Here is a 21,856-nt window from a genome sequence, read left to right as displayed (position 1 = left end):
ATTAAATGGAACAGTTTTTAAAAACACTTTCAGGGTTCATGACAATCTCATGTGTTTATTATTCTTCGGCGAAGTTTTAACAACTGTAACAATTTAGACGAATTCTCACTTTGAATTCCAACTTCCAATGACTTTTTATCTTTCATTCGACTGTTTACCTAGCGATACACATCCTTAGGTATAGTTATGAAGCAAAATAATTAGAAATTAGAAAGAAAAAAATTGAATTATTAAAAAAGGGATAGCGACAAAATGATGATTTCTGAAGTAAGATAGAAAATCAAGAAAAAGGTGTAAAATGGGTCAGATCTCCTAAACCGTAAATAATCGCTGAACATACATGGGGGTGTTTCTGGTGGCTAATGAGCCCCTCTATCAAATTTTTCATTTTGAACGTGAACTTTTGGGCCTGTATATTGAAATAAATAAAATCAGTGTTAAATTAAGTGTTTATTCTAATTTGTTTTAAAAAAATGAATATTTATTTACTAGCTGTGCCGAAAGCCGTTTGAGCCGTATGGGTTTTCAGTTTTCAGGGAGTTATTTATATTTGTAATTAAAATCTAACTTTGAATTTTAAAACGTTTATTAATTATTACATGCATAATCACAAAATATATTTATACGGTACATTTTGGCACTTGCCTTTATTAGAAAAACCTTCATTTTTAGTTAGTCATTAAGAGTTTTCTTGAACATTTTGCTCCTTTCCGATCACCCCCTCTTTGCTTTTCGGTAGAACCTGCAAATGACAAAATATAAAAAACTATTAAGTATGATAACAAATTACTAAAAAGAAAAATAACCATTAATACCTATTATAGTAAGCTTAGAGATGAGCCAATTTTCCAACGTATCCAAAAAAGCGACAGTGTCAGTGATAAAAATGTATGTGATTACATGTCAATCTCTCAAATCACTATCACTGTCGTTTTACGTACTTAATCGTTTGCAACTTGGCTAAAACCCCATAAAAGCCAGTTGGTTTGCATAAGAGATAACTCTAGAAAAAACTACATTAAGCAAATCAAAAATATTTGTGGTTGTTATGATAAGAGGAAAATAACAGAATAATTATACCACAAATACACAGGCACTGACTATTTCAGAGAAACTTTACCACGCGCCGCTTCCAGGTTAGTAGGTAAATACCTATATCAATCTAGAATACAAATACTGAAAGGATATTCCGGCATACAAAACATGGAACGTTTTCAGCTGCTTATCTTCCCGGCCAAGTCGTAAATCAGAAATGGTACTAATATTAATTTTAATATTAGTACTATTTCTTAATTACCGACATACATAAGTACTCAAAGTGACACCCATAACGCAGCCGAGCGGCGAAATCACTAGGACATTGCAGTCTGGTTACCGGATTGCCCAAAAGTAAGATGATCTGTGCGTCGGAGGGCATGTTAGGCAGTCGGTTGCGGCTTAAATAAGTATGCAGGTGTGTCGTCGTTACATGAGGCATGTCAAGGACCTATGGCGGCTCCGTAGTAACCCTGATACCAGGGTAGATGAGGTCAGTCAATTGTCTCAACCCACACGAGAGAAGGAGAAGTTTACTCGACTTTAGTAGGATACGGATAGGTACATACGAACCTTGAAGAGAATGTGTCTCATGTTGACTACGACGAGAAAATATCCCATAGTTTCTTGAAATATTTTTGCATTTCTGGTCATTCTTCCACTGGGTTGTACTGGATTGGGTTGCAGTATTAGTGGAATCTGTTAATTGTAACAATGGTTTAAATACATTGTTTGTAGGTAGGTACATAATGGACGTTAAGAAATAAAAAGGACCCATTACCAAATCACCCTAATAATTAGACACAAACCTAGATATTTTATCGTTATTTAGGTATTAAATAGAAGGTTAGTACCAATGCGTTAATAATAAAATGCATATCAAACTCAAGCGAACAAATAACAACAAAATCAAGGGAGTTTTTGCAAAAGTTAACTTATATAACTAGGTAGATTATTCACAACCACGCCGAAATACTACAGTTGATGCTTCTGTGTAAACCTTACAAAACAAAATATTTATAATATTAATAGTCTAATAAATAGTAATATACTAAGTAGGTAAGGTAATAGGTACTTACCTAAAATCTAGCTAGTCTATTTATAAGTAAATTACTCACCATCTTTGATTTTGTCCAAGTTGAGCATACGTATAATCCTTGGGTTTTTTACTTCCACACAAAGATATGCACGCTTCGAGTAGCCACCATGAACAAATTAAATAGAGAGATAATTATTACATCTATCCAACATTCGTCAATCATGACTTTTTATTCTAACAAAAATCGACCTTATTATTACTACAATGCGATCGTTATTTGTAGGGTCGTATGCTGACTGACGGAATACCGTGGTAAAACCACGATCACAAATAGACAATCAGCTTTCACTCTACAAATAACGATCACAGTGAAATATTAATAAGGTCGTTTTTTTATAAACTTCGTCGGAAATAATTTTGTCTATGGGTGATATTTGTTTTACCGTGGTAAAACCACGATCAGCATACGACCCTACAAATAACGATCACAGTACAGTAATAATAGGGTCGATTTTTGGTTGAATAAAAAGTCGAGATTGACAAAAAATTGGTGGATAGATGTAATACCTCTCTAATATCGCCGGCGCGGCGTAAGTACAGTAACCAAATAAAACGTAGGGATTTACGCTAGTGATAACTAAGTATATTTATTTAGGACATTAATAAGTAGTACATATTTGTAGGTAATTAGAATAACACGACAAATGATTCAAATTATTGCCTTTAAAAGAGTTGTATTCATATAATACGAAGAGTATAGTGTAAAATATGTCATCGAAAAATGAAGTTAATTGAAATAACGTAATAGTAATATCAAACCTTGCTTGCAAAAACTACGTATTTATATTTACACCAAACCGTTACGCTAAAAGATTCGCAGAATAGGCAAGTAGCTGGAGTTACACCAAAAAGTAACGCTACAAGATTCGTGAAAGAACGAAGTAACTAGACGTACAACCATTGTCGTGTCGTATAATGTCGTGAAACATGTCAGTACGTTTACTTACGACTCGACCATCCTAAAAAACTTTCGTGTAAAATCGACGTAAGTGTTATTATGACTTTACTATATGGGAAAATTAGAAAAAAAAATCATGTAGTTATACTTACTTTCTTATTATGGGGGAAAAATATTTTTATGAATGTTGCACAATTTCATTATTTTTGTAATATTTTCTTCATTTTTACTGATATCGTAATGAAAATTTGTGAGAAGGTGTATTCGTGTACGCTGAATTGAATGGTGCAATAAAAAAAAAATGTCGCTAGTCCACTTACTGCGTTTTTCCACGGGGGGTGCGACATTATGAAAATCACTGTGATCCCTAGTTTGCCTGATTTTCCTACAGAAAGATGATCCGTGCTTCGGAAGGCACGTTAAGTCGTTCGTCCCGGTTACTGCTTACTGATGTAAGTTAGTAGTCGTTACATGAGCCATGTCAAGGGCCTTTGGCGGCTCCATAGTAACCCTGACATCAAGGTGGTGGGGTTGGTAATCCATCTCACAATCCACACGATAGAAGAAGGACAACATATACAGAAAAGCACAACAGGCACAGGACAGGCAGGTGACAGGATAGGTGAGCTGTATCGCCGTTTATAATGACCGAGCCAAGTGTGTTAGTGAAAACTGCACTTAAGATGAACTAATAACTCATTGGTGCAAATCCGATACCGGGGATAGAACCGGCGCGTCGTTTCGATCGCTTCGCAGCGACCACGGTCGCGGGATGACTGGCGAGCCGAATATATTTTATATTATATGTTGTTGGTGTAACTACCCTCACTTCACTATTATTTGTCGCCCACTATTATTTGTACGACCGTTTACTTATTTATTTATTTAATGTTCGGAGTAACAACAACTATAATTAATTTAGTAGCAACTTATGGTAAAAACAGAAAGCCAATTATAGTCCCTCGCAGATAGCAAATTGAAAAAAAAAACAAACAAAAAGGTTTGCACTAATGCACATTACACTACGCATAATAACAAAGTCAGCAGTTAACCATTACTGTCTCAAAAGCACAAAATGTAAGTACAAAAAGGCTACACTCACAATGCACGCGTCATTCAACCTAGATACAGTATTATTTATTCTATGCTACAGGTTAAAGAATTGCTTGCTAATCTCACGTCTCGCTGCCTCACAACCAGTGTTGAACAAATCTAATTCAGTTGTAGCGCATAGGTTATTAAAACTATTTGCGGCTCGCCAAATATAAGTATTCTGCCGATAGTTAGTTACGCTGCAGTGTCTTTTTTTTTGACGTGACGTGCAGATTTGCCGCAGATGGCATTAACTAGTCGGGCGGACAAATGGGGAGCGCTGAGGGCTCTCACCCGGTACAAAATTTAAGAGAACAGGCCTGAGGGTGCCCAGTTGGGCGCGAACCTCGGCTCAGGGCGTCGTCCGAGAGGAAAAATATTTGAAAGAATTAATCGACCCTAGTGGGTCGATAGCGATAAGCGCTGAATGAGGGAAATCGTCGACCACGCCGGCGGGGTCGGTATCGGGGTGGCGGGGTCGGTATCGGGGTGTTTACTTACACCCGTATTCGATATTTAATACACTTTCTTTCTTTCTATATTAACTCCCCTCTTCCTCCACTCGACTCGGCCTCAGCTGAGCATTTTGGTGTTTTAAGTTGACATTGATACTGTGGGGCTAAAAAGGCCATATCGGAGCAATTCATCTAAAACAAGCAATATTGCAATTTGACATTTGCGCATATAAAATTAAGTGCGCAATGCAAACATGTCAAATAGCAATATTGCTTTCTTAAAAGTGTAAGTAAATAAAACAACGTTGAAACCTCTACATTTTATTTCATTATTCTTACACGATACAAATTTGTGGATACTTATGTACTAAAACTAGGGATGTATTATAAATACTAGTAGGTACACAATATACTAGGTTTGATAATTTATTATCTAAATCCTACAAGTTTCCCTTAACGGCCGAACGCCAAATTCTCAAAACGACATTAGTCATGATTGGACCAATTTTCAAAATGGCTAATTCTCAGAAAAAAAAAACAAATTTCAAAATGACCGGTTAACGATCCGAAATGTTCATATAAAATGAATAATTTCTTGGGACTTAAACGTTTGTTTTACAGATTTTTTTTTAAAACATGTACACATTTGGCATTATTATACATAAGTTATAATAATTGTTCTTTTTGAAATTGGTCCAATCAAGATTCAGTTGTCGATTTGAGAAATAGGCCTTCTGCGTTTATCAAAATTCGAATTTTATATCAAAAGAAATACCTAATGTTACTGAAATGGTTTTGAAGTCATTATAAATATGAAAAGTGGTATTTTTACATATTTTAATAACTTTTTCTATTTTCCTATGAATTTAAAATATAGGATAGGTTTATATGCAGAATTCCTTAAGGTTAGGCAAACACTTGTAAATGAAATATTATTACGTAAATTAATTTTAATAGATAAATCGATCACTGAATTAAAACTGATATTTTATTATTAAAATTGATATTTCTGGATGAGATTGCTCTGTTTTTATTCATTTATTTTATTAGCTATGCATTTTTGCGTTAAAAGCAAATGAAAAAAAAAACTTCAAAAAATAATTAATTATAAAACTACCCTTCTTTATTTATTGTCTTTGATTTTTCGTAAATAAATGAACTCATGATATTTTTTCATACTTTAAAGCAACTTCAATTCCATTTTCAGTACAAATCATATAAAAGGTTGCCTAATGCATTAAAGTGTTACACCTAGATCCTATAAGTGCATTTTTTGACATTTATAAAAAAATCTGATAGGCACAAAAATATCTAAAATTACCATCGTTAAATATCTTCTTGTTTCCAGAACAAAATTTTCCAAATTTTTTGTTGCCAATGAGAAATGAAAATTTCAACTGACGACGAAAATTAACACAAAAAAGATCACTTCTGAAGATCAGATCTTAATAAATACGTTATAAAAATGAAGTGGTGTATATTTTATAAAGAATATCTCCTATTATATGGCAAGATGTAATATTAACCTTAACTAGAAACCATTGCAAATTATTAAAACGTCAAAGACACGTAATTTTCTTAATACTAACATTTTATTTACTGTAAAAAATGTTCTAAATAGGCGTTTAAAATCATAAAATTAAAATAAATCATAAATTGTAACAAAAATGTTGCATTCACAATAAATACGTGATAAGTATATTTTTTAACGTAAAAAAATTAAATTGTGATGATTTTTTTGACTATTTTTTTAAAGGTAAATATGAAAAATGTACATTTTAAACGGAATGTTGACATGTTTTAGTTTGACTCCTCATTATTTAATTCTTACATCTAATTAAGTACTGGCTTGGAATGTACATTGCGTTTTTTCTCTTTCCATATACACAGTGACGAAAATCGAATTTTTATAAGATTATTTAAAATAAATATAATATGTTAAAAGTATATAAACCAAATACTTTTTAAAATATCAGCGGCCAATATTTTTTCTATAATTAATTTAAGGTTCCTCTAATACAAATCCTTTTAAAAGTATGTTTAAAAATATGCAAAAAATATTGTAAAAAACCTTGCGTTGAGTATTACATTAAAAATTAAACAATTTAAAATGACAAAGGATTATGTCATATTATTTAATAATGTATACAAAATTATTCTAAAATATAACAATAAAGCTGAAAAATACGTTTCATTTATTTAATTTATTACATTTAGAACTGGAATGTAAAATTAAATAAAAACCTAAATCAGACAAATCCTTTAAAATTAATAGCTAATGGTGCTAATTCCCGTAGACACCATCTAATTTTATTGCATGTTATACCTGTCATTTGCTTATCCGCCGAAAAGGAAAAGGACGGGCAATCGACTAGCATAAAATTTGTGGAACACACGTCAATTTTATGAAGAAAATTAAAAAGTCCTCCCAATTTTTTATATTGGCCAATAACCCGACAGAATTATATATGCTTATAATAATTATTTATTCACCTGGGTTAACCATTCTTTCTTTTTAAATTAACAGTTGTCAATCATCCGTCACTTTCCTTTTCGGCAGATAAAAAAATGACAGGTTTAACTTAAAATAAAATTAGGAGGTGTCTCCAGGTATCAGGGCCAATAAATTAAAAAATAGCTACCACCAAAAATAGATACAAGTAAAATTGTATAAAATATATTTTTTTTATTAATTAAAAACAAACCAATTCCTTTAACAACAAATTGTATAATAAAAAAACTTTAATTCTAAGAAGAAAACGAAAAATTACAATTTTAAATATATTTTCAAATTACTAAGAACATTTGTAGGTAATAAACAGAAATAATCTGTGGCACCAACGTTTGTGATATTTTTTAGTTTGTTTTGTAACATTTTTTTAATTAATATCATACTTATAAGCTGAAATATGGATAAATACAGTTAAAGAGTAACAAAATAACTTTAAAAATGTAGCAAATAGTATGTGAAGTGTGTGGTATGGTCACAAAATGGGATGGGATATGCTCTCGGGAACAAAAATAGTAATCGTAATCATTTATTGCGTTCTGCATGGTAGTAGATTGGTAACATAAGGTGAGCAACACGCGTGGACCCGGATTAGGTAGAGCAATTTTAAAAGAGAGTTACAGTTTCATTCGTCAATGTTTGAATATAATAAATGTCTTCTTCTTCTTTGCGAGTCGATGGCGATCGATACTAAATTTTTGCTGACCAATAATTGGCCACGCTTACGGCATTGTCAGTGGCTTCGTAAAGGTCTTTAATAGTGCAGGTGTTAGGGCACTTAGGACAGCACAAAAGGTGAGCCATAGTTTGTGGTGATACTCCACACTCGCAATCATCGCAACCATTAACCAGATATCCCTACCTGCAGAGATTATCCTTGCAGCGGCCAACCTGTGTCCGGAGCCTATTTAAAGACTTCCAAGTGGGCCACGCTAGATTGCTTCCAGGCGGGAGACTTTCCGATGGTGCGATAAAAGGGGCGGGAGAATAAATAAGTAAGTACCTAAGTAATCCAGAAAATTAAAAACAAAAACTTAAAAACTTCTTGTGATTAATAGTACAGCATTGATATAGGATTTGAGAGAACATAATGCGGTAAAGTTTCTTGCTAATCCATTATTTAAGCAGTAGTGTAGGTTAACATCTTCTTTAACTTGCACTTTTTATCCTGTTTCCTAACTGTTAATAATTCTTGATAATTATTATCAGGGGGGGTTAAAAAGGCGACATTAAAGCAATTCATCTAAAAAAAGCAATATTGCTATTTGACATTTGTTTGCATTGCGCACTTACTTTTATATGCGCCAATGTCAAATTGCAATATTGCTTTTTTAGATGAATTGCTATGGTGTGGCCTTTTTAACCCCCCAGGATTCATTATAGATTATTTTTATAGTTTTTTTTTTATTTCCTAAGTTATTTTGTTACCCAGATATGTGTTACAGGACGGATAGATTAATATTAATTGCACTTTTGGAATGTATAATTTATAAGTAAGAAATATAATCTATTTTACGATATAAATACTAAAATACTTACATAATGTGAAGTGTCAAAATTGATCATTTTTAATATGAATAATAATTATTTAGATTCTAAAAGAGATTCTAAGTTAAATAGAGATTTATTGCGACGCTTTTTCTTTTAATTATGACTTTATTTTGACGTCAGCTGAGTTAACAATGGGTTTTAGAAGACGCCGAGCTGACGAAGTCTTATAGCTTGATTACACCTACCGAGTGGACGGGCGAGACAGTGCGGGGAAGCGCGGGGGTGGATACTTAGCCTAGCAAACAGAATAGGGGTCGAGTAGCTATCTCGCCAAATAACTTGAGTAGCTATCTCGCCAAATAACTCGAGTAGCTATCTCGCCAAATAACTCGAGTAGCTATCTCGCCAAATAACTCGGCCGAGCGCTCGGCTGTGCATTCGTTGTAATGTTCATGTACACCGAGTACTCGGCCGAGCGCACTGTCTCGCCCGTCCATTTGGTAGGTGTGATCATGGCATTAGGGTGTAGTTCTTTAAGGCACTGGGGGGTTAAAATGGCCACATTGAAGCAATTCATCTAAGCAATATTGCAATTTGACATTTGCGCATATAAAAGTGCGCAATGCAAATAAATGTCAAATAGCAATATTGCTTTCTTAGATGAATTGCTTCGATGTGGCCATTTTAACCCCCCTGATGTATAGGAATGCTGCGGTCGACGGTGACTTCTGTACGAAGCTGACAGACGTCACAGCCTATACCGCGAGGAGAGCACCGAAGTTGCTTTTAGAGAACCACATAACTGGCGGTAGATTAACAGCGATATTACATCTTGCAATCATTCGCTATGACTTAGGATTCAAACATAAATCGACCATATTACTAGGTAGTGTACGGTCACGAGCATTAATATGTATACACTTTGGTACCATGTCACATTAACTTTTTTGACAAACTGAACTGTAAGTCTCACTAAATGTCAAATATGTTAGTGCGACAGAGTCCTAAAGTGGGTGCATTATATTGCTCATGACTGTACTGTGATCGTTATTCGTAGGGTCATATGGTGTTAGTCAGAATATTGTGGAAAAACAATGCTTTTTTGGCAGAAAGGACATGTCAAATGTTCTAAACTCTTTCGGAACTAATTCTTTCCGTGGTTTTTCGTCAATATTCTCACAATCAGAATAAGCCAGAAATAACGATCACAGTGTAGTAATAATAAGGTCGATTTTTCTAAACTCTGCCAATGGTTTGTCAATATAACCACGTGGCTACCATAATATTCTGACAAACAGCATTCATCATCAGCCCATTAACGTCCCCACTGCTGGGGCACGGGCCTTCCCTATGGATGGATAGGGAGATCGAGCCTTAAACCATCACGCGGGCCCAGTGCGGATTGATCATACTACATTTATAGTCAAAGAATTATAGATTAGAATGGCCTAGTTATGGCAATCTCTGTATATGTGAATATTGTATTCGACGAACGAATTGTGTTCAGGTGATAAGTAGCATAGGTCCTGAAAGAAAAAAGACACTGTAATTTTTTTATCATCGTAAATTCCTAAACAGCCTATACAGGGTGTTAGTGACATCGTAACGAATACTCAGGGGGATCATTCAGACCATGATTCTGAGTTAATATCAAGTGAAATTTTCCGTCGCAAAATTCATGATTTGTTTTTAGTTTTTTTTTAATTAAGTATTTTCAATTCTATACTTCTGCGATGAAAAATTCCACTTGATATTAACTCAGAGTAATCAGCTGAATCATCCCTCTTAGTATTCGTTACGATGTCACTAAAACGCTGTATATGTCCCACTGCACAGGCCTGCCCTCGATCAACCAGAGGGGGTATGAAGCATACTCCACCACGCTGCTCTACTGCAGGTTGGTGGAGATGTTTTTACGGCCAATAGCCGGGACTAACAGCTTAACGTGGCCTCCGAAGCACGGAATCATCATACTTTCCGGACAATCAGGTGAATCAAGCCTGCAAAGTCCTTACCAAACAAAGGACAGACTAACTGTAATTTTAACTTTAAATTATATTTTTTTTTCTTAAACTCTCCACTCCCGGCTTATGTGGTCCAGTGGATGAGCATTGAGCTCATGATCCGGAGGTTCCGGCTTCGAATTCCGGTGGGGACATATCACAAAAATCACTTTCTGAGCCCTAGTTTGGTACGTAGTCGTTACATGAGCCATGTCAGGGGCCTTTGGCGGTTCAATAATAACCTTGAATTTAGGGTTGTTGAGGTTGGTAATATACCTCACAACCCAAACGATAGAAGGCAAACCTACCTTGACAGCGTTGAATCCAGCTCGCACCTTCATGACTCTATCCATGTTGCACTCCAGGGTCATCTTGGAAGTCCACAGGTCTCCGGATGGTGACAGCTTGGCGATCTCGCGGTTGAGCTGGCAATTCTTGGCTGTGTCGTACTTACAGCGAAGGTCGCAGAGGCGCAAGTCTTTCAGTTTTGAAGATCTGGTGGACATAAGACGGGTTTTAGTCTTTTGTTGACGTAACCAATTCAAAAATTCAAATTCAAAAATATCTTTATTCAGTAGGTAACATAGTTACACTTTGAATCGTCAATTTTTACATAACGAACGTCTCATCCGCCTAAAACTATTGCAGCTTCTCACAACCTGTATAGCCGGGGAAAAGAAGCTGCAAGAAAAACCTCGGCACAGGGCCTTAGACGTTCTTTAGCTGCCTAATATCAGTTCTCAGACAGTTCAATTGTATGGAATGAACTACTTGGACGAATGCGGGAACCCTGAAGGACTTCGCGTCACGCCTGTATCTCCAAAGGGGTAGGCTGGTAGATGTCTATAGTACACCTAATCCTCGCCAGCTATGTTCAAGTCCTGTAATAGGGAGCGAGTCCATTGCCATTAACCTCAAATCCTGGAAACCACGACATATCAATTGTCTATATCTTCTCTAAATAATTCACTAACATAGATGGTTAGACCATTATAGACGGCGATACGGCTCACCGAGGAGCACGGTGGCGCAGTGGTAAACGCGCTCGGTCTGCGATTGTTGAAGTTAAGCAACTTTCGCAAAGGCCGGTCATAGGATGGGTGACCACAAAAAAAAAAGTTGTCATCTCGAGCTCCTCCGTGCTTCGGAAGGCACGTTAAGCCGTTGGTCCCGGCTGCATTAGCAGTCTAATAACCACCAATCCGCACTGGGCCCGCGTGGTGGTTTAAGGCCCGATCTCCGTATCCATCCATAGGGAAGGCCCGTGCCCCAGCAGTGGGGACGTTAATGGGCTGGCGATGTTGACGGCTCACCAACAGAAAGCTCGGTGAGGCGTGGGTACTTAGTTCATCTCGCGATGGATGTACCTCTGACTCCAATTGGGATATAGTTGTGAGCTGCGGGCTTAGCAACGTGAGCGCGCGACTCTTTCTCGCCTCGACATACGTCACCTGTCACTCTCTCAAAGTACTGCACAGAAAGAGACAGATGATCTCTGTCGCGGCGAGAAAGAGTCGCGTGTTTACGGTGCTAAAGCCCGCTGATTATGTTTAAATAACTCACCTCATCACTGCTGGGGCACGGGCCTTCCCTTTGGATGGATAGGGAGATCGGGCCTTAAACCATCACGCGGGCTCAATAACGCACCTAAACCTGTCATTTATTCGTAGCCTAAACCAAGGAATTCCACTTACTACGATCCTGACTCTTGACACACCACTTTCCCTTCTTCCACTCTTATCAGACTTCACTACCGCCGATGGTCTCCGTGGTCTCTGCCTACCCCAACGGGAAATAGGCGTAATGTTATGTGTATGTTTAGCGGCGAGGGTGAGCTCCAAAGGATGCTATCATATCGAATAGAGCATAGTACCCCGCTAGCCGCAAGGGATCGACGAAAGTTGTATATATGCATCGCGCTGTGAAAACTTTGATAGCGCGTTTCAGGACTGCATTATTAAATGGTGGTGCCATCTGTTGCATGTGGGCGGAATTAAGTAGTAAAGTAACTCACCTAAACACAATGTCGATGTGTTTGTGCTGCACACATCTGGAGAGAGGCACGGTGTACGTGTAGTTATGGACGGTACGTGCGCACACGTCGTGCTCCACGAACAGGGTCGTGTTCGTTATGGACTTGCTCGCTATGCCCACTGTCACTGTGTCGCATTCTGTGGAAAACAGTTATTACCTTCTGTTACGATTCATATTCATATTTTTATTGGTTTAGATATAGCACTTCCACACTTAGCAGTTATATATGTGTGACGTCTGACGCCGTACGATTGAAGACTGAAGTAAGACTGAGAGGGGGGGGGGGGGGAAGAGGTAAACTTAGCTCAACCGCTGGTGAGGAGCGGAGAGTTGCCGTTCTATACCTAGTATTATTGTTTATTCTATGCCTGAAGAAAGAAGCAACTAAACTACACTGTAAGATCTCAGGTTCGAATCCATCACGTGCCTAAACCTATGATTTTCGAAATCGTTTTCCGGATTCATATTTGGATCACGCTCAGCGGTGGAGGAAAACGTCGTGAGGAAACCCACATACCCCAGAAATGCGTTTCGGAGTATGTGACCTAACCCGTATTAGGGTGGTTTTCCCTTCGCAGGTTGGAAGGTCAGACAGGCAATTGCTTCTGTAAAAAACCGGATCTGTTAAATCTTCAGGTTAGGTATGCCCTGTGAAAACGAAAAGTTATAAGAATGTGATTCTTAGTTCTGCAGGCCAGCATATTAAGCAACTTACCCTTCGCTCCAGGAATCTCATCAGATTGTTCACTCAGCGTCATCTCCTCCGAACTGCTCCTTAGAAGAGCTTCATTAGTCTCTCTTCTCGCTCTCATGTCCCTCTTCATCCGTATTTCCGTCTCATTCTTCACCAGTCCCAATTTATGACTCCCGAAGAGTTTACCAGTTTTCATCGCTTTTGTTGAAGTCGCATTTTTGACTGGCAAGGTTGCTCCAATCTCGCGATGGATTTGGTAATCGGCGTGCATCTGTCTCATTCTAACTGCTCTCTTAAGTCTTACTTCTGTCCCGTTCTGTTTCGTATTGTCAAGAAGGTTGGATTCCGCTATCATTTCGTCGTGTTGTATTTTGTAGGAGTCTTTTTCGTCTTTTTTTAAAGTGTCATTATTCTTCTCCGGTATTATTGGTATGTTGGGCAGTTTGTCTTTCGGTAATGGTTCCAGTGGCCTTGCGAAGGTTTCGTTCAGTTCTTTTTCTGGGTTTCTCTCTAATGGTTCTTGGTTTTCGTAGGTCTGCGACGGGTCGAGACCGCAGGAGGACTGTGGATGGAGATCTCGGTTAGTCACTTAACAACTACATGACATAGTCGTGTACATGATGTAGTCGTTACATGAGCCATGTCAGGGGCCTTTGGCGGCTCATTGGTAACCCTCACACCAGAAGAAGAGAAGACTTAACAATTCACTACATCCTTGTAGAACAATTCAACATTTATGACATAAACTGACTATATACGTCCTACAGCTGGGTACAGGCCTGCCCTCAATCAACAGTAGGTGGTATGGAGCATACTCCACCAAGCTGCTCCACTGAGGGTCGGTGGACGTATTTCCAAGGCTGATAGATACATCTAACATTTTCGGATAATTAGCTGATTCAAGCCTGCAGAGTCCTTATCAAACAAAGGACGGTCTCACAAAGTAAAAGTAAGGAGTCAAACCCGGACCTCTAGATCGTGAGCCATTTATAACTCTCAAAGCCGCGGTAGCGGCCCGTCATGTGACAAAACGAGAGTTTAACAATCAAATCAAATAATATATACTTTATTGCATAGAACTATATATCAACAATCAGACATAACACATGAATACAGTACAATCACAACAACAACAATACAACAACAATCTGTTTTGTATTAACACAACGAGTTAGTATGATCTAAAATGATCTTACCATTAATGATTTTATCCATTTGGTGATTGTTAGTAAATCCTAAAGAGCGGCATGAAAGATAATAATAATTAAAGGTGTAGCTGTCAGAAAGGGACAGGGGTGGAGGGGGAGGGTGGAGGGAGGTGGAGGTTCTTGGAACAAGTTCCATACATTTTTGCCCATTGTCATTTATAAATAAACAAAACATTCTATACTTACAAAAAACATTCTCACCGTGTGCCGATTAACACGTAAATGCTAGCGAGATAGCAGTGCGGGCGCGCTCTCCATTACTCCTTATCGGCTTACGGGCATTAACACGTTGGCGTGCGGTACCGGCTATAACCGTTAATTTGGACTCACAAAATAGTACGGTACGGTCACTTCCGCAAATAGTTGTAGTTCTTATAATCATTGCTACGGTCACTGCAGCCCAGTTTCGATACAATAATCACTTCGGCCACGCCCACTTCTTTTTTACACACAGACCCTTTTATTGCTACTGTCACAATTGAGTAAAATATTTTAAGTTTCTTTGAGCCATAACTCACACATATGCAGTCTACTCACACATCCACACTTATGGCAGGTTATGACAGTAATAGGTGTATGCAATTTTGTTCGCCATAATTCGGCTGAAGCTGTACTGAATCTTAGATTGGAGAGATGAGTTTCTCAACAGTATAAATACGGTCATGACAGCACTGCGGTTGAAGCCGTACTTTGATTCACCTGGATCCTATATTATGCTAGGTAGACACAGTACGGTTATTGCGACTACGGTTTTAGATGTACTGATCCTAAGTAAATATTTTTTCTATATTACCCTCATCAGTACGGTATATGCAGATTACTGTCATAGATGTTACTATCGTTATGTAGTGTTTTGATTTCTCATAAATTTAACAGTACGGGATCGATAATTGCTACTGCTAATTTCCGAAAAAGTACCGCGCGCCAACGTGTTAAGACTAAAGTAAGACACAGAGGGGGTGAGATCGACGCCCGATACGAATTGAAGCGGGGGGGATATCTTTCTATACATAGCATTAATGTTTATTCTATTCTTATTCGAAATGTTTTTTGTTTAAGAAAAGCTATTGTAATGATCAATAGGGTAGTTTCCATATAGTCAAATCAGTTACTTTTTACTAAACGTCAAAACACGAAATGATTATGGAATTTGTTTGAAAAAGCTATGTGTGACGGTCATAGAGAAACGTAAAAAAAAGTCGCACTTATTATGACATTTCTTTTTAATTAAAATTCATAAATAAGTTCAATAGAAGAAGAAAACATTTTTGTCACCTTGGGGGGTTAAAAAGCCCACATCGAAGCAATTCATCCAAAAAAACAATTTTGCTATTTGACATATTTGTTTACATTGCGCAGTTATTTTTATATGCGCCAATGTCAAATTGCAATATTGCTTTTTTAGACGAATTGCATCGGTGTGGCCTTTTTAACCCTCCAGAATTTCATACTTTATCTTTGACCTAGGAAACTACCCAATTATGATGATGCATATTCAAACAAATCTTATCCATCAGAGACGGTGATACATAACACAACATACATATCTACACGCACACACACACACACACACACATATACACATGCACACACACATATATATGCACCCATGCTTCATTTTGTATTCTTGTTGAAGCTTTATCCATTTAGATTAGTCTGAAAAATTATAATGTGGTTAACTATAATTGCTTTCACAAAAATTGTACTCTCTTAATTATACATATAACAATGAACTGTTGTTAACCCGAATATGTAAAAAAAAAAATGATTATTTGCTTGTGTATTCACCTGACATTCGGCATCTAGCTCATTGTCTGTGTTGACGTTGAAAGTGCAGCCACTGCCGATAACCTGTACGGAAACCACAACTCAATATTAGGTATAACACATAACATTTAATAACATTAAGCTTACGACTATATCCCAATTATGGTATAAGAAGACCGGCCGCGCCTGCATGACAACCGCATGCGCGCGGCGCGATTCATATTGAGCGCTTCGACCAATAGCCGTTTGACGTCCATCTTTTTTTTTTTTTGACGTGACTTATTGTAGATTTGCCGCAGATGGCATTAACTACTTGGCCGGACAAATGGGGAGCGCTGAAGGCTCTCACCCGGTACAACGTTTAAGACAACAGGCCTGAGGGTGCCCAGTTGGGCGCGAACCTCGGCTCAGGGCGTCGTCTGAGAGGAAAAATATTTGAAAGAATTAATCGACCCTAGGGGGTCGATAGCGATAAGCGCTGAATGAGGGAAATCGTCGACCACGCCGGCGGGGTCGGTATTGGGGTCCTGAAGTATTTGGTGTCGCGAGCTGATTGGCTGCCTCTATGGCTAGAGTAATCGGGTCGTCGGGATCGTATATTACGTCCTTCGGACGCCGATACTTTTCAGTACCGTCCCTAAGCGGGATGTATTCGGAAGCCGCAACTACCAGGACGTCCATCTACGTAAATAGCATTCGTATCGTTAAGGCCGCCATTTGTCATGTACTTAGTAAAGAGACTTTTGTAATTATTTCTTTTTATTTTGGTGCAATAAAGTGTATTTGTATTGTATTGTATCGTTTATTGGTCCAAGCGCTCGATATAATTCGCGCAGGTATGCTCAATCCCATGACAAGCCGCCATTGCTAGGCCATTGATGACGTAAGTGTTACCATTCAATTGGTATCTCCAACATTACAATGACGTAAATTTTATTATTGAAAATTAAGTGATTTACTCGTCCGTCACATGTATAAAAATCATTTAAACTGTACGTAAATATTTTACTAAAAGTACAAAATTTCCTTGTAAAGTAAATTAAAGACATTGGACGTGGGTAATTTATTTTTTACGAAATGGCAACGCAAAGTCGGATGACGTCAGCTGGGCTAACCTTGAAATGCTAGCTGTCAGTTTTGAGCAAAATTCAAAAATATCTTTATTCAGTAGGTAACATAGTTACACTTTGAATCGTCAATTTTACATAACGAACGTCTCATCCGCCTAAAACTACTGCAGCTTCTCACAACCTGTATAGCCGGGGAAAAGAAGCTGCAAGAAAAACCTCGGCACAGGGCCCTAGACGTTCTTTAAAAAAATAAACATAAAATATTGGTATACAATTGAGTAACTTAGCTGCCTAATATCAGTTCTCAGACAGTTAATCCCATGCATTCATATCTTCTAAATAATCACTAACTTTATAATAACCTTTTTTGTAAAGTTTTTGTTTAACTACTGTCTATAGAATAGAATAGAATAGAATAGAATAGAAAAAGTTTATTATAAAAGGACGCCACTCACAAAAAAAAAGACAACAACATCATATCAAATTTCCACTAAAACAATTACAAAAAAGCAAGACGGATGTTTGTCGAAATGACCATAAGGTGGTGGTGGACGTCCTGAGATAAAAGGGCCTCACTCAGCACAAGTCGCGGCGTAGCATACCTGTTCTTCTTATACCATGATCCCAATAAGGAACTATCCAGGGCACGTTCCATAAATAAAAATAGATGGCGCTGTATAACACCAACGGGATAATTACCTATTTTTTCATTAGTCGGGTACATAATTATATAAAAATGTAATGCAACGGCAGAGGCGTATATGAAATTAAATGCTTGACATTTGGATTATGTTGTTACTTAAATTGCCTTTGTTTATTTTGATCAGAATAATAATGGTTGGAAGCTGGAGTGGTGCTAATTCCTGCAGACGCCATCTTATTTTATTTTAAGTTATACCTGTCATTTTCTTATCCGTTGAAAAAGAAAGGGACGGGTAATCGAGAGGCATAAAATTTATGGAATACACGTCAATTTTAAACAGTAATCTAAAACAACCGTCTAAAAATTTTACTTTGGCCAATAACCCGACAGGGTTAAGTGGACAGCACGTCAAACGGATTGCATACCAGCGAGATACCTATTTTATTCGCCCGGGTTATTCATTCGTTTTAAAATTAACTTGTTGACAATCATCCGTCCCATCCTTTCCGGCGGATAAGAAAATGACTAGTATAACTTAAAATAAAATTAGGTGTCTGCAGGAATCGGGGCCAGTATGGAGAACCGTCAAAATTTAGGAACACTTAACTGCTGCTGCCTACATTTTGAGTTTCTAGTTGAGAATGTTAGGTGTATAGTAAAGCTTTGACAAAACTTTTTAAGGGTGTATAAAAAGGCTACATTGAAGCAATTCATGTAAAAAAGGAATATAGCAACTTGTTTGCGCATATAGATATATTGCGCGTAAGTGCGCAATGTCAGCAAAATGACAAATAGCAATATTGCTTCTTTGGATGCATTGCTTCAAACCCCCCTTTTCATAGAATATAAGTTAAATAAAATTATGCGTACGGTTGCTGAAAATGTTTAATACATGCGTGTGAGTTGTGTAGGTATATTTAATATCTATGGAGACTTGTGACGTCATAAGTGTTTATCTTCTATCGTGTGGGTTGTGAGGTGGACAACCAACCTCATCAACCCTGGTGTCAGGGTTATCATTGCGCCGCCAATGGCCCCTGACATGGCTCATATAACGACTACTAACTTACATTAGTAAGCAGTAACCGGGACCAACGGCTTAACGTGCCTATTGACGCACGGATCATCTTACTTTCGGATATTTGTGTGATCAGCCTGTAATGTCCTAACTAAACTAGATTAAACTGGACTAGGGATCACAATGAGATTTTTGTGGTGTGTCCTCACCGGGATTCGAACCCGGGACTTGCGGATCACGAGCTTAACGCGCAACTACTGGAAAATGGAGGCCGTGTTCAGTGAAGATGCTCTTACCTCTGCTATTCTTGATAGTGATACTGGGCGTTCCAACTTTGGAGGTACTGATGTTTGTTCCATATCTGTGAAAAAGTTCAATTTTTTTTAGCCTAGATAATTTATAAAAAAAAAAAATACAAAATGACTAGACATCCATCACTGGCTTCTTTAAATAACAACAACAACTGACAAACAAATAAACAGGAAACAGGGTTCGGTTTGAGGGTGTCCAGTTGGACGCCAACCTCGGCTCGGGGCGTCGTCTGGGAGGATATTTTTGCACAACAGCGCGCAACGTTGCACAACGGCGCGCAACGTTGCACAACAGCGCGCAACGTTGCCAGCAGAAGCTCAACATATTGTTTGTTTAGAGAGCATCGTTAGTTGAGCATCAATTGTTGTTGTAGAAATAAAAAGCTGGTGTAAATTATAAATGGACTGTATTTTAAAATGAAGTTTAACAAATTACAGCCAATATGCAGTAAGTTGAGGGGAAGAAGAAAAAAATACAGGCAACATACAAAAACTTAAATTATAGTGTTACCATTTACATAAAAACGTTTTGTTATTTTTTACTTATAATTATGCAGATTATATGAAATGAATGAATTTAAATCTTATTATTAATAAAATGAATTAAATTATACATAATTTATTATATATTTGATGTTAATTCATGCTGTTCTGCTTCTATGCTGTTCTGGGAGCAAATAAAAAACATAGAAAACGTTCAGCTGCTCGTCTTCCCGGGCATGTCGTAAAACCGACAAAGGGATTGTGTCTTCTAACATGATGGACTAATGTTATGGGCGATAGGCTGATCCCTTATCACCATAAGGCTGCAAGTTGTATTTGATTACTTGTGGCTCTGCCCACCCCATTACGGATTACGGGCGTGAGTTTATGTATGTATGTATGTGTTGATGTTAATTAACAGTTGTTGAGTGGAGACATAACGCGCAACAACACTAGTCCTCTGGCGGCATGTTGTCGACGACGAACGTGTATTAGATGCGTAGACAGACGTTGTTAAGCAAATGTTCCGCGCTAACTTTCAACATGTTGGGCAATATGTTGCGCGCCAAATGTTACCAAGTGGAAACGTGGCTTTACCCTGACAGCAGGGTTGATGAGGTTGGTCATCCACTTCACAACCCACACGATAGAAGATCAATACTTACGTAATACATTCTTGACGTAGTTCCGGGACGCGTGTAGCGTGGTCGCGGCGGTGTGTGGGGAGTTCTCAGTCGGAGAAGTTGTTGTGTACTCCGGAGTCGTTTTGTGGGGGCCTTTCTCTGGGAAATGAGAAAACAGAAATCAGAAATATTTATTCAACGTAATTTGGTCGTGTAATAGGTTCAAGATAAATTATGAAATTCTAATTAAGTACTAAATAAAGACAGATATAATAAAATATAATAATAAAATTAACGAATAGCTTTTTCATTTTTTCTATTTAACTTCTTTATGAATTAGCATTCATATTTGCATCGTAGGTAGATAATTAAAACCATGTGAAGACATAATATTGAGTTCAGAAAGAAGTCATATGTATAGAAATATTTATTTGCTAAAACAGAAAAATAATTTAGTTAATTGACTTTTAGACCTCTGATATTATGATCAAGGTGAGTTTCTAGAAAAACTAGGTTCTGTAAAAACCGGACCTGTCAAATTTTCAAGTTAGGTAAGCGGACCCTGTGAAAACGGGATGATGACGATGATGATGTTGGTGAGTTTCTAAAAAAAAGAAGAACCTCTTTTTTGTATTGTACCACCCCGCGCTCCAATACATTGAGTTCCTACGATTGCCTGGCATAAATTGCTCTTAAGCAATAAGGCTGCCTATTGTGCAAAAAATAATAATTAGGAAAATGAATTACCTTTTGCTGTTTTCTTGACTGTTGCGTGTTGAGACGGTTTTAAGTTCTGGAAAATAAAATTATTTGCTTTAACTTTATTTTAAAATACAGGGTGTTAGTGACATCGTAACGAATACTGAGGGGGATGATTCAAACCATGATTGTGTCGAATTTTCCGTCGCAAAATTCATGATATTTTTTTGCATTATTCCGTACTTTTTCGACGGGAAATTCCATTTGATATCAACTCAGAATCATGGTCTGAATCATCGCTCAAAGTTCGATGTCACTATTATAACCATATCCTAATTAGCTTCTATGCTGTTCTGGGAGCAAATAAAAAACATAGAAAACGTTCAGCTGCTTGTCTTCCCGGGCATGTCGTAAAAATCGACAGAGGGATTGTGTCCTCTAACATGATGGACTAATGTTATGGGCGATAGGCTGATCCCTTATCACCATAAGGTTCATCATATCCAGCTTACGACATCGTATCAACAGTGGCTGCAAGTTGTCTTTGATTACTTGTGGCTCTGCCCACCCCATTAGGGATTACGGGCGTGAGTTTATGTATGTATGTATGTATGTAATTGGGATAGTCACAGGTACATCCATCGCAAGAAGAACTAAGAACCCACACCTCGCCGAGCTTTCTGTTACATTATCGTGATAGGTGAGCCACACTACACTAGCGAGG

At 37.6% G+C, this 21,856-nt stretch overlaps 1 protein-coding gene and 1 long non-coding RNA gene across 4 annotated transcripts in view; both read right to left on the bottom strand.

Moving 5' to 3' along the window:
* Positions 1–568: 568 nt before the first annotated feature.
* Positions 569–2,297, bottom strand: LOC126379296 (uncharacterized). The gene is made up of 3 exons (XR_007568283.1): positions 2,154–2,297; positions 1,609–1,734; positions 569–742 (listed from the first exon to the last, which is right to left on the bottom strand). It is a non-coding gene; the product is annotated as an uncharacterized LOC126379296 (long non-coding RNA).
* A 2,587-nt stretch (positions 2,298–4,884) lies between these two features.
* LOC126379114 (uncharacterized) overlaps positions 4,885–21,856 on the bottom strand; it is an 82,062-nt gene continuing 65,090 nt past the window's right edge. For all 3 annotated transcript variants that reach the window (XM_050027721.1, XM_050027723.1, XM_050027722.1), the window contains exons 16-23: positions 21,181–21,226; positions 20,476–20,592; positions 19,313–19,377; positions 16,307–16,369; positions 13,332–13,872; positions 12,597–12,753; positions 10,891–11,077; positions 4,885–10,105 (exon numbers count right to left, since the gene is read on the bottom strand). In XM_050027721.1, coding sequence (XP_049883678.1) covers positions 10,028–10,105; positions 10,891–11,077; positions 12,597–12,753; positions 13,332–13,872; positions 16,307–16,369; positions 19,313–19,377; positions 20,476–20,592; positions 21,181–21,226 — 1,254 coding nt within the window. In that variant the 3' untranslated portion in view covers positions 4,885–10,027. The remainder of the gene's footprint in view (positions 10,106–10,890; positions 11,078–12,596; positions 12,754–13,331; positions 13,873–16,306; positions 16,370–19,312; positions 19,378–20,475; positions 20,593–21,180; positions 21,227–21,856) is intronic.

The sequence above is a fragment of the Pectinophora gossypiella genome, chromosome 28, assembly GCF_024362695.1.
Source record: "Pectinophora gossypiella chromosome 28, ilPecGoss1.1, whole genome shotgun sequence".
In the NCBI taxonomy this organism is placed as follows: Eukaryota; Metazoa; Arthropoda; class Insecta; order Lepidoptera; family Gelechiidae; genus Pectinophora; species Pectinophora gossypiella.
The sequence above is the reverse complement of the archived record's forward strand: the minus strand, read 5'-3'. Positions and strand labels throughout refer to the sequence as shown.